The following is a 13,443-nucleotide window of genomic DNA, read 5'->3' as shown; positions in this document are numbered from 1 at the left end:
TTTAGATGATCACGAGAGTGGTTATTAGGCTAGAATTCCTATGCGCACCCACCCCCCCCCCCCCCCTTTCCCCTCAATTCCTCGGTTATGTACGTGTTCTCCCCTAACCCTATAAGTTTGCTTACATCTAGTAGATTTTTCTCTCTAGCTATCTTGTCTTATTTCTTTTATTTTGTGATTATCTCTTGCTTATGTGTTTAATTTGTTATATGACTTATATCTTGTTTATGGTTGTATAGCTTCTTATTAATTTCCTAAAGCTAGTGACTAAGCTAATTGCTTGTTATTGCATATTATATTGTGCCATAACCTCCAATTCCCTGAGAACGCCATTGTACACACCTCTATACACTCATTGTCACATCCTTGTTACATCAGAAGTAAACTGCACTAATAATAAACTTAATTGATCGAAAAAATATTATTGACAAAAATCAAATTTGTATCCACGCCATCACCCATTTTGGAACTTATTTGTGTTAATTTCTTGCGTATGTTTCCGGTTAATGACGACGCTACACATGCAAATAAATGTAATTTGTTAGCCAAACCACAACAATGTCAACCAATCCCATGCAAGCATGTGGACTTATTAATACTAGTTTATTCTAATCCTTAGCTAAATTCAGTGCACAAAATCTGAGTTTAGGCCGGACACGTAGCTAGGTCAACCATATGCTTTAAAATATATATATATATATATATATATATATATATATATATATATATATATATATATATATATATATATATATCATTTGGGTAGAAAATTTCAACATATGATATCACTCCAAATTCGTATTCATACTTCAAAGTTCAACAATATATTACCTAATCTTATAGATTTTTATTTATTTATTACTTAATTCACAAGATTCAAATTTTAGAATGTACTTCAAACAAATTGAACTCTTCCTACTCTAGTCACATGTATGTGAATAACGCAAAGGATTATTACTTTTATCTTTGTTCCACACTAAGGTGCGGCCTTTTTCCTTACTTAAATATTATTACATATTTTAAATGGTTTGAATTATGTGGCTTGCACACATTTACCTTTACCCTCGGTGGCAACATCGACAACACTGATACACCCAATGACAAAATAATTTTTTTTTTTTTTAGTCTGGCCACAAGTTTCCCCCGTTGAGTGCACTAATAAGCTAGGACCGTACCCCACACACCAAGATTAATCAGGTTTGTGTCAGTAGGATCTCAAAGGATAACAAAGCACTCCCTCATAAGTTTTAAGGTTGTTGGACCCTACACTTCTAAACTAATTAATCATATTCGTGCTGGGTAGAACCTCAAGACATGAATCCAAAACATCTAGTTAAACTAAAAGTAACTCACATGTCTTATCAAGACTCCACCATTAATATAAGATTATAATGGATTATAATGACTTGAACTTGGAATTGTGTTTGCAAAGCTAGCAAGGGCTGCAAGGTTTAAATAATGGACATGGAAATTTTCCAAAGGTTTAGGTAGTGGATAAAAAAGAAAGCTAAGGGTTTTCTGATCTCTTTATGGGATTTGGTTGACTTTTTACAAGACAATATCATCTAGAATATTTTTTACTTTATGGGGAAAAAATTAATTTTTTTAAACTTCCCCAACTCTCAAGTCACAGTAATAGTGACAATTGCATAAAGACAAGACAGTCAACAAAAGACATTTGCACTAAAAGTACTAGGTTTTGGTGAGCCAAGGAAAATATATTAACACAACATAGAAACAACCTATTAAATGTCTGAAGAAAAAAAGTAGACATTTGTCAAGCATTGGAGTTGAACATCAATGCCACCCTTTACATTGAATTGGTTATTCAATGGAGAGTATCAGAGTAGGTTGAAGAAGGGGATTAGCTCAGCATCAATCAAGGCACTAACTTGGAAGAAGTCATTAATATGTTATTAAAGTGACTAAGGGTTGATTAGTTCACATATGACATACCAGGTTTTTGTTTAAGAATTCCCAAGAAAAAATAAAAATAAAAAAATAGCCCCTGTTTAGAGGAGTTAGGCAGCCTGCCAACTTAACAACAATGTATTAATTAAGAAAAAATAAATATTCATATTACCCCAATCAAAAAAATGGCCGAATATGTAAAGTATAATTCTCAAATCAGAAGGTTATGAGTTTTATAAAAATCCGTTACACAGGATTTTTATAATACAATTTAAAAGAAATTTGCTCAGTGTACGTCTTCAGGTAGTCCAAACCCTCCTTGTAAAAAGTTACCAAATGCACACTTTTGAGTAGTGGTTACTAGTTCCTATCACCAATTGTTAATTTGTTATACCATGGACCAAGGTTCATATTGTATTATGAACCCAAATACAAAAATTATGTACCTTCAGTTAACACATTTTGTACCTACAATTAACAATTTTTGTACATGTAAACAAATAACTTGATAATTGCTGACACATAATATGATAGCTACAAGTACAAAAACTATCAGTTGCAGGTATATCAACTATAAATACATAATCTGACATGATAATTGCTGACACATAATATGATAGTTACATGTACAAAAATTATCAACTTGTACAGAATGTGTCAACTATAAATACAATCTGAAGATTATTTTTGGACCAAGGTCTACAATACAAGGTAAACCCCGGTCCATGGTATAATTTGCCTCCCACCACCACACACACACATATAAGGTTTGGCTCCTATAAGAACCCCTCTCTCTATGAGAACAGTGAACAAATGCTAGTCATCAATCTAATATATCTAACGGTTGAAAAATGATGAAAAAGAAAATGATAAGTACATTTCATAAAGAAATAAAGGAAACACAACCTTAGTTTCGTTGGAAACCTACATGCATGCATATACTTCATCATCACCGGCAGTTTTCAAGATTTTACTGTAAAATGAAATCAAAATTTATGTTGAAAACACAGTGAATAGTTTACAAGCTGCTAAATTGGGATCTGAGAGAAAGGGATGGAGGGAGAGAGAGAGGAGACATTATTGTTTATAGTGTACATGGAAGAAAAAATCAAGCCAAAAGAAAATCCAGAAAATGAAATTGCAAAGAAAGAAATGGCTTGAAATAATGAGCCAAAGCAATCTCCTTTTAACATGGGGAAAATTGAAGTACAAAATACCAGGCCGGCGTTGTATTTAGCTCCACCGTGTGCCTAATCCATCGTTCATCTCAAACATCAAGCAATTGCCTTGGTCGGTAGGCTATAAATGAGCTTTCAGCGCCTGTAGTGATTTTAGTTTTGATTCACAGATTTTGCTGAAATCGTGTAACGCCAAGACCTGACTAGTCGTGATTTTCCTTACGACATCACCGGGGCTCCAAGACTGCAATGCTTGGGAGATGCGGTCACCCAGCTCCATATCGTTTGTAGAAGACGTTAATTTGTTTATGATTTGAAAGGCCTTCCCGGGCCCTTCACTTTGTCCGTGAAGAGAAGAAAGTACGCTTTCCAGTTTTGCATCGTCTGATTTGCTGATTTGTTCCTTTAACCAGTTCAAAACCTCCTGTATAACGTTGCACACAGATTGGACCGACTCTTGTATTCCTTGAGAAAGCCGGGCGTTTGACTGCTCCGCGGGTCCGCCTTTCTTTTTTCTCTTTCCGGAAGGAACTACTGCCCGTGCACACGATTGTATTACCAAAGTATGCCAGGCCAAAGGTTCGGTTACCAACTGCACCACGGTGGGAAGATCACTGCCGGGAGCTGAAGCATCCGGTCCAATTGATCTTATCTTTTCCTCTATACACTTCTTCAGCAAAGAATTCACAAGTTGCCACATATTCGGTGTATTTGAACCTTTATCCACCTCATGAGATTGTAAATTCCACGCATTTAAGAAGACGACGAAACTCATCCAGCCAACCAGATCGACGTTCAATTCCTATCAAGTAATTGGAATTAGTCATTTTAGTCAGTGTTGCAAAAATCGCGCCTAGGCACTAGGCGGTCGGCCTCCTAGGCGCCCTAGGCGGTCCCCAGGCGCCTAGACGGTGCCTAGCGATTTTTTCAACATTGATTTTAGTTCTCTGAAATTTACGGTTAGGACTGCCGGTTATGCATGTAAACACCGTTTCTATATCAAGAAAACTCGATAGACACTAGTCAAATGGGGGCATAAATACCTCTAACTGTTTATGGCCGCTCGACACTCCAAAGGCGAGTTCTAAAGCATCTTGGAAGGAAAATCCCAAGGTGTTGGCATACTGATCGAGCAAAAGTTTTAGTTCTGATGAGAGCTTAGGATCGAAGACGGAGCCATTGACTTCAATATTTTCCTTCACCGACGATGCAGCACAATGCATCGACAGAAAAACCATCCGCGGGAGAAGCGATCTCTTCTCAATGTTCTTAATCGCATTTGCTTCTGTTTGTTGAATTTGCTTATGCTGCAAATAAGAACAGCAAATAAGCTTTCTTTTTTATTTTTCGATATATCTACCGAAAAGAAATTACACCTTCGGGGGAGGGGAGTGGGGGTGGTGGGGGTGGGATGCTTACCGTGTTTTCTCTAGGACAATAGGATACACCTTCGGGAGGACCTGCAACCAAGACGGATTATTCCTATGCACCCAAAAAAAAAAAAAAAACAAAAAAAAAAACAAACAAACAAACAAACACATGGACATACTTTAAGAGTAAACATCCGGAACTAACCTAACAGATAATTTTTATCGCATGTTGGCGTCCACCAAGGTCGTAGTTGTAAATCATCATTGAATGTCAATGGTTTACTTCTAGTTTCATTTGAGAGCTCAAGAATCTGAACTCCAGACTTCAAGCTTTCTAGAATAGACTTTAAAAGATAAAGAAACACTGATTTAGGGAAAAAAAAAAATTACTAACAAGCTATGGAAATAAAGAACCGGAGTAATTTTAAGCAAAACGTTAAAACTGAAAATAATTACCTCTTCTTCTTCAATGCTATTAGCATTCTGTTTCATCTGTAGAATAGGTGCTTCGATCCTTGCCATCAAATACTGACTGGAACGCTGCAACCGTTCTTTGAATTGAACGAACTCAATAACCTGGATTATTCAAAGAAATCACTTTTAAATTCGGAAATTGAAATATCCACTCGGAAGTAGGGAAAAACAGAAAAAGATAAGTTTGGTCAAGAGCACTAAAATTCATGACAATAAGCCCCATACTTTTGAGTAATTTCTATGACGATAAGCAAGAAATGTTAGATCAGCAGATTCTTTCAAGTGATCATCCATGAATTTCAGATAGTCCCTCAAAATATCACTAGAATCTGCCCACAGGGGAGATTCCAACATCTGTGGTAAAATGTGGTGAGATACAGATTCCAGCAAAATATTCTTGACATCCAGTGACTTGTACCTAAACAGGAGAGTGAGAACAGTGAATATGAGAGAGCTGCTTCCCGTTATAAGCTTAAAATGGACTAACCAATGGAGATGAAACACGTAATTTGGTCAAACATAAAAGTGTATTGATTTACCATTCATATGCCAATGGAAGAGAGCACCAGTGAGAATACAAATGCAACAGAAGGATCTTATACTGCCACACAAATCTGATAACATAAAAATATGAAGACCGTCTTAGAACAAGTAAAACAAACAAATCTAAGTTCTGACTAACAAAGCCATCGCAACATATTCAGGACTTAAATACGTTGTGTTGCTCCCTGTTTGGTAAAAAAATTGGCCTATAGGCCAATTTTGGCTTTTTTATCACTATTAATTGTTTGATTTAGTTAAAATATCAATATAAGTGTTTGGTTAATTAGCTTTTTGCAACTCCAAAATGCTAAAATTCAAAAAGCTACTCCAAGCAACCTTTTCAATTAGCTTTTTTAGAAGCGAAATTATACCAAACAGCTATCAGCTATCAACTAATAGCTAATTTACCAAACACTTCTCTACAATAGCTAATGTTATCAACTAGTTATACCCTCTAATTAACACAATCAGCTAACAGCCATTTACCAAACAAGGCCATAGTGTGTGTGTGTGTGTGTGGATAGAAAGTGAAATTGAAATAAATAATAATCTTCTAACCTGCGGACTGTCAAACCAAATTCCAAAACCAAGATTGACTCCAACAAATAACCAAGATTCCTTGTACGCCAGAAAAGCTACAGCAAAACAAGGAAAAAAAAGATATATATCCTTGGTAAATGAAAAAAATAAATAAACCCACTTTCCTTCTATAGAGTATTATGATAAGGAAAAGACAAATCAATGCTGAGACAGCCTTTTTAAGGCAAAAATTACTATAACCCTATGCACCATTAGAGGTATCAATAACACCTTGTTATTAGTTGGGGTTAAAGTACCTGAACCAACACATTACATGCCATAGACAAAAGCTCTTCGCCGTACAAACTATCTTGTCCATCCAAGTCTTTGGATAACGTGAGGTTCTTACAGAACATGTCTGTCATCTGAACAGCTAGCTTCTCAAGTTCTGAAGAGGAATGAGAAACATCAATCATTAGGATTATTCATGTGCCAAAGTGTTCAGTAGTCCCTTAAATACATTACTATTAATTGACAAGACTAATGAAATTAAAGGGAAAGAATTCAAAAAGCATAAGGTAAAAGCCAAATGATACCATCTATGGGAAGTGTGAACAACTCTCCTACAATGTTTTGGATCTTGAAGACCGTAATAAACTTCCCAAGAGCCTTTGTTGGAACTGTCTCTATAGATTGACATTCTTTCATCAACTTCTTCAGAAGCTCACACTTATTGTCGTCACTCAAAACTTGAAGGAACATCTCTACATCAGAAGCAAAACAAGCCAAATGTCCAAACCTGTGATCAAGTAACAACAAGTAGCATGAGGACTGTACAAAGCATAATTATAGAACGATAAATATGCAATAACAAAACCAACAACAACTGTCAAAATCCTAATTTGATTAAATCAGTGAGATACGAGGTTTAGTCTTGGTAATTTCAGGATTAAAAAAGACAAAAACAATGGGTGACAGGGGCATCTACAAAGAAAGGGAACAGCAAACAAATCGAAGTTGAAATTTACCTGAGAAAGTAATGCACCAATGTCTCCACTAACTTATCACTATCACCTTTCCCATTTAGAAGCTTCCTCCTTTCAATTTCAAGGTTTGCTAAATAAGGACATCTTATGGAATCACTATTTGCCTCAGCCAGCAACTGGTGCACAAAAGACGATGCATTTGCTATACGAGAATCAAACTGCACCACAACTTCTGGTATCAAATGCTATACATAGAATCTTGATATAATACTTTCAAAATATTAAAATCTATAAACACTCACTACTTCATCTGTTAAGTGAGAAATCTTGCAATCTACAGATTTTGACAGATAAATGTGCTCACTATTAGCTTCACTGCACAAGCTACTGTCGTCCTCCATTAGACACCCTAGATAATGGAGGAAACACTCCCAATCATCAGGACTGCCACAGAATGAAACTAACTTCGTTAGATAAAAGCATTAGAAATGATACCAATCAAAAGAAACAAGATATATCACAGTTCAATTTATGAAAGTTAATCATTAGTAAAATCAAGCTTCAATAGTATCTATGGGATTCTGATCACATGGTAACAGTAATCGGTACACACCCCCTACCCCCGCAACCAAATAGCTTATAAATAGCTAAGATTCTTAGAAGTCCCCCTTATTCATTCAGATTGTATCCTCCATTCAGTAATATAACTCTGTTCCAGTTGATCATCAAAAAACATGTACCACCAAATAACCATAATCAGTCATCATTTCACTCAACATACCATTTTCTCAATACTTCCTGGAATATGTTGCTTGCAGCATCATAATCACCAGCTCTAGCATGAAGCCTCCCCTGTCAACTTGAAGTCAAAGAGGACACCCTTAAAGTGCTGAAAGTTTTAGCTTAACATACAAAGGAATAACTGATAGAGATTGGAATTTAAAGTGGATGGGTCAGGGTGGCACATAGTGCATAAGCAAAACGAGAAGTTACCAGATGCGATAATGATTGGATATTACAAATAACAAAACATTAAAATAATAAGCGAGAAAATTTGGGAAGTACCTGTAAACGTAGCCTATCAACTTCAATCATTATAAGGGACCCTAGTTTTCCTGAAAGAACTTCTAAGGCATCTCCATATTTAGATTGTTGTTCCAGTAGAGAAATATATAGGTTAAGAGCTGCAACAAAGACCATTTAGTTAATTAGATAAAATGACACCAAAGCATAAGAAATGGTAGTATGAATACCCATCAAGAGCAGGAAGGAAAACAAAGTGCACCTTCTGGTTCATGCAAACTATGAGATGTGATGTGTTTCTTGAGCAAACCTTCTGCTAAAAGTAACAGCTTTTCTCCCCCATTACCACAAAGAACCTGTTGAAAGTTCAAAGCCATTTAGATAAGAAATTAAGATAGCAGAATTAGCATAGAAGCACAAGGCCACTATAGTGGGTGCAACTATCAGGATTCATAGATTTAACAAGAGTTTAAGGACATAAATTGTTACATAGAAGTAAAGTTTTTTTAAGTTAGACATGAATACACCAGAATGGAAGTAAGTGTTCCTATTGAGACATTAACCTAAAAGGTGAACATCAATAACCAAACTGCAGTACATTTTCTTCAAACATAATCCACTTATGACCTGATTATAATGACAGAAACTTCAGGGCACCAACATCCCTTTCAATTTTGCATGTGATTGGCTCAAGCTCTGCATGACCTTATTATGGGACAATAAAAATGGTCATAATGCTACAGACTCAACTTTGGCTGACATTTTATCCTTACACTATGCAATGATGTAACAAAACAAAATCTAATTGTTATACCTAGCTGAACAAGGATCAAATGAGCAGACTAATCGTCAAAGTAGCAAAGAGGAGTACCATTTCTTCTTGTAATTTATATTTATAAACATAAAATACTCCGGTGGGGTGCATTAAAGCAATTTTAATTTCTAGAGTTACTTTTGTGCTTCTTAAAAACACCACAATGATTACTGAAGCAAACAGCTTGTACACAGATATATAGCAGAGAAAAAGGTAGAACCTGCAATTGAATGCTGCAAACTGCCCAAAGTAAGAACCTTTCTTCACCAGCAATCTTGTACATTTTGATAGCTATCTATGAATTGAAAAAGAAGTAAATGAAAGCCGTAAGGAAAAAAACACTCACATTGAGGAGTGCACTAATACACGGTGACAATACCAAAGAGAAAATGAAAATTAAAAAAAAAAAATCAGACTATTGTATATAATCAACCTGCTGCTGCTTCACATACGAGTATTCACGAACATAACAGTTGAAAAGACCTATCATTAGTTCCATGTTGTTGGGAAATTTCCCACAAGCATGCTCATAGCAACTGGTTGCCATATCCACTAATCAATGTAAAACAAAAAAACAAAACAAAAAAAAAAAACAAAAAAAAAAAACAAAAAAAACAAAAAAGAATATTTAGATTGAAGAGAATAAAACCAATTATTCAGGTAGGGAAAAAAAATTATACTGACAGTGATCAAGTCGCTGGAAAACAATCTGCAATGTGCTGAGAGTAAGATCATCAATCAATGCAAAATCATTGGTATACAATAGCTCTTTGGCATTCAAACAAACAGACAATGCTTCATCGGCTTTCCCCATTCTTTCCAAAATGAGAGCCTTTAGTGCCTGCATGACCCCAAAGAAGATATAAACAACAGAAACCAATAGAAAAACTTGAAATGACCAAAAGACAAGATTTTGGACAATATCAGGAAATATATTACCCATGTTTCAACCATGAACTACAATTTTCTTCTCAAGACACTAAAAATGAATACATAGTAGTAGTATAATCATGAGAATTTCATGTTAGATAACAAAAACATAACTTTAGATCGTATCATGAGAATCTACGAATACAGATAAAACCCATGAAGATGAACAAGATTAAGTGGAAAAGGGTACAACATATCAAGTCCCTTGCAATTCAAATTCAAATATACCTTAAATTTGATAATTTGCAAATATATCATTATCAGAGTTAGAGACTTTTCATATAGTAATTCATACATCAAAACCAAAAGCAGATTCTTTTATTTTTCTTTCTAATTATAAAAACAGAAATTATGCACCACCAAAAAAAAAAAAAAAAAAAAAAAAAAAAGTAAAAAAAGAGTAAAAAAAAATTGTCAAATGCACTATTTTTCTTTCTTTCTTTCTTTCTTTCTTTTTTTAATGCTAAGTAAATGTGGAACATAAAGATTAATTTATGAGATCATCTAAATTTAGTTATCCAATAAACATTTTAGCTATCTGTTATGAAATATCAGTTTGGCCAACAATTAAGTCAGACGTAGGGCCAATGGCAGCCTAGTTGAAATTCAAGATTTAATCGGTGAACCATGTTTTAAATGGAGAATGTCAAATATAACTATATAAGTAGGATGGCACCATTTTGAGAAAGGGTCCTTGTGACTTACAAGCACATCAAACTGTTCGTGAAGATAGTCCTGTCAGCAGGGTTTCAAGGATAATATCCAAAAATTTCCTAAAACTGATAATATCCAAAAATTTCCTAATAAGATCATCACTCCCTCTTTCTCTCCCCCACAATTTTATCCCTCTAATCCTTTTGTTCTTTTCCAATCTATACTGTACCTCTTCTTTCCCATTTTCATTTATGCAACTATAATTTAATTATCTGGACTTCAGGCTTAAAGACTAATGAAACCATTAAAATTTCCTTTTTCCCTATCAAACTATATAAACTGGTGCTTTCCCAGCTAAAGGTACGCACTTTAGCACTTCACTTTACAGTAGAATAAAATTTCAAAAATTTCTAATGCGGGGTTACTATACATATTTGAACTCAATGGAATTCAATGTTTAAAATTTTCTTTTCCCCCTATCTAACTATAGAAACTAGTTCTTTCCCAGCTAAAGGTGTGTACTTCTAGCACTTGAGTTTACAGCAGAAGAAAATTTCTAAAGCGGGGTAACTATAAAGCGTTTGAATTCAATAGAATTGTGCAAGAACAACACAGCATTGTAGTGATAACAATAGAAGCAAAAAGAATCGGTATTCCAAGGATGTGAAAGCAAGTTCTATGATACTTACAAGAGCGTAGGGGGAGTTGGGGTGTTTGGAAAGCAGATTAGTGCAGTGCTTAAGAGCGTTCTTGAACTGGCGAGAGTCGATGGCGTCCCAAATAGGCCGGACTCGACGCTCCGGTATCCCTCCGGCCAATCCGAACTTCGGTGCCATCCCAGACATTGCCCAAAGCTCCTTGCGTCACCAGTGTAAGCGGCAGAGATGGCGAGAGTGAGAGAAAGGGCAGGAAGTAAATCGATTAAAAGCCCTAAGAGACGAAGGGGAGCTTATATTTTGTATTGAGACGAGATTACGCGGCGTACACACCACTGCAGAAGTACATCGGAAGTCTACCGGCCGATCTCCGAAGCGGCTAAGTCTTGTCGTTCGCACTCCTGCGCTCAGGGTTCTAGCTGCGCATTAAGGGCTTTCTCCTTAATAAATTTATTTATAAATAAAAACACGGAATTTATTAGAATGAAAATATTTTTTTTAGTATACTCTAACATATTCATAGTATCTATTTAATAATTATGTTAATTTAAAGTGTGATGAAATTTAAATTTGCCAACAACAAATATGTCATCAGATGACAAGAAAAAAATATTAAAATGTTTATATATTGTGAGAATTATATCTAAATTTTAAAAATCCTATCCTATATATACAAAAATTCAATATTTATGTTTTATTACGATTTTATACTCAATAATAGTGTCTACTCATATAAATAATTTAATTATCTTAATTTATGTATCATTGGTGTCAATAATATTTAAACATGCTTTCAAACACACACGAATATATATAATGACTAATATTTTTTATGCGTGATTCGCACAAATAGGTGTCCAATATATATATATATATATATATATATATATATATATATATATATATATATATAATTGTATAATTCATATTAATATTTTTGAGGTAAAAATTATAGAATGATAAATTACTATATATAACTATGTTAACATTTTAATTAAAATCTAAATGAATTAAAACTTACCATTGAAGCATGTAAGAAAAAATTATTGTGTATGCATGTACATAGTAATAATAGCGTAGAAAGATAACAGAAGTTATAACGGCAGGGATATTTTTGTCCAAAAAATTATATAGTACAACTTTTATAGCATAAGGTACAAAAAAATTTAACAGAAAAAAATTTTATAAGGTATCACAAGGTATAAGGATTTGAGTTTTATACTAATATATATATATATATATATATATAAGTTTACTGTTTAATTAAAGACATAATACATGTAAACGTAGATATCAATTAAACATATTGTATTCGTTTGATTCAACAAATTTTAAAACATTGTATTCTCACGATTTATGACTGAAAAAATGTCATTCACTATGTATCTAGACAAACAACAACAATAACAACCACCACCATCACTACTATCATCATTTGATTTCCTTTACCTAACAAATAAAACATATTTACACTACAATTAGTGTGAATTATAAGGAGTTATCTTATAGGGCGAGGGGTGAGATGATTCCGGAATAGCAATTGAGAGTCTCTTTGCTCACGTCAAACTTTGCATATTATTAGTCATCATCGTGTATGGGCTCAGTTAATTGGATTGATGCTATTTTGTCCTAAGGGTCTGTTTGCTAACCCGGAAAATGACTTCTGAAAATCATTTTTTCGGGTTTCTGGTGTTTGGGTAGGCTGAAAATGAAGTGGTCAAAGGAAAATGATGGATAGTCAACGGAAAATGAGGGCTGATTTCCGGAAAATGCCTTGTCCTTTCTTTGGAGGAAATCATTTTCCATCTTCTAACACACGCACGCTGCTTCAGTGCTTCTTCCAGACTTCACCACTTCGCCTCCTCCTTCAACATTCAATAGAGACAACTCTACCAACACTTCATCCTCCAATAATCCACAACCACACAAACTTCACCAACAATAGAAAAGCTACATCGGTATATTTCATCATTTTTCCTTTTGAATTATTTTTTTTTCCAACAGTGTAGTTATTTTTCGGCTGTGGGGAGGAAAACCCACAGTCGGAAATTTTTTTGGTCTTCTTCACTGGTTTCCCTAGCCGGAAACCAGAAGTGATTTCCGGCGGGAAACTAGTGAAGAGCTTGATTGTACTGTAGCATAAAACCATTGAAGATGCGTGATTTACGGCCTTTGACTCCAAATACTATGCTTGATTGTTGTTTATTTTCATGTTCATTATCTGGAAAATGAACCAAACACCAAAATACAGTTTTCCATTGTGCAGCCAAACACAGGAAAAGAAAATGTTTTATAGAAAATAAGTCATTTTTCATAAAACATTTTCCATAAGTCATTTCCCTGCTTTTCAAACATAAAGTGATGAATTGGGCCTTGTTGGACAAC

At 34.6% G+C, this 13,443-nt stretch overlaps 1 protein-coding gene across 2 annotated transcripts; it reads right to left on the bottom strand.

Moving 5' to 3' along the window:
• Positions 1 to 2,879: 2,879 nt before the first annotated feature.
• LOC109162991 (phagocyte signaling-impaired protein) lies at positions 2,880 to 11,498 on the bottom strand. Of its 2 annotated transcripts, none has more exons than XM_019311703.1 (19): positions 11,092 to 11,498; positions 9,503 to 9,659; positions 9,252 to 9,370; positions 9,039 to 9,113; positions 8,267 to 8,360; positions 8,047 to 8,165; positions 7,763 to 7,833; positions 7,284 to 7,425; positions 7,024 to 7,199; positions 6,592 to 6,794; positions 6,313 to 6,443; positions 6,035 to 6,111; positions 5,473 to 5,547; positions 5,159 to 5,351; positions 4,916 to 5,035; positions 4,665 to 4,803; positions 4,509 to 4,549; positions 4,133 to 4,399; positions 2,880 to 3,891 (listed from the first exon to the last, which is right to left on the bottom strand). In XM_019311703.1, exons 1-19 carry the CDS (start codon positions 11,245 to 11,247, stop codon positions 3,211 to 3,213), a joined length of 3,036 nt encoding a protein of 1,011 aa, XP_019167248.1. In that variant the 5' UTR covers positions 11,248 to 11,498; the 3' UTR covers positions 2,880 to 3,210. The 2 variants fall into 2 exon arrangements, with proteins under 2 accessions (XP_019167248.1, XP_019167257.1); XM_019311712.1 differs by having other exon boundaries at positions 4,133 to 4,396.
• Between the last annotated feature and the right edge of the window lie 1,945 nt (positions 11,499 to 13,443).

Source organism: Ipomoea nil, unplaced genomic scaffold (assembly GCF_001879475.1).
Source record: "Ipomoea nil cultivar Tokyo-kokei standard unplaced genomic scaffold, Asagao_1.1 scaffold0302, whole genome shotgun sequence".
Taxonomy (NCBI): domain Eukaryota; kingdom Viridiplantae; phylum Streptophyta; class Magnoliopsida; order Solanales; family Convolvulaceae; genus Ipomoea; species Ipomoea nil.
The sequence above is the reverse complement of the archived record's forward strand: the minus strand, read 5'-3'. Positions and strand labels throughout refer to the sequence as shown.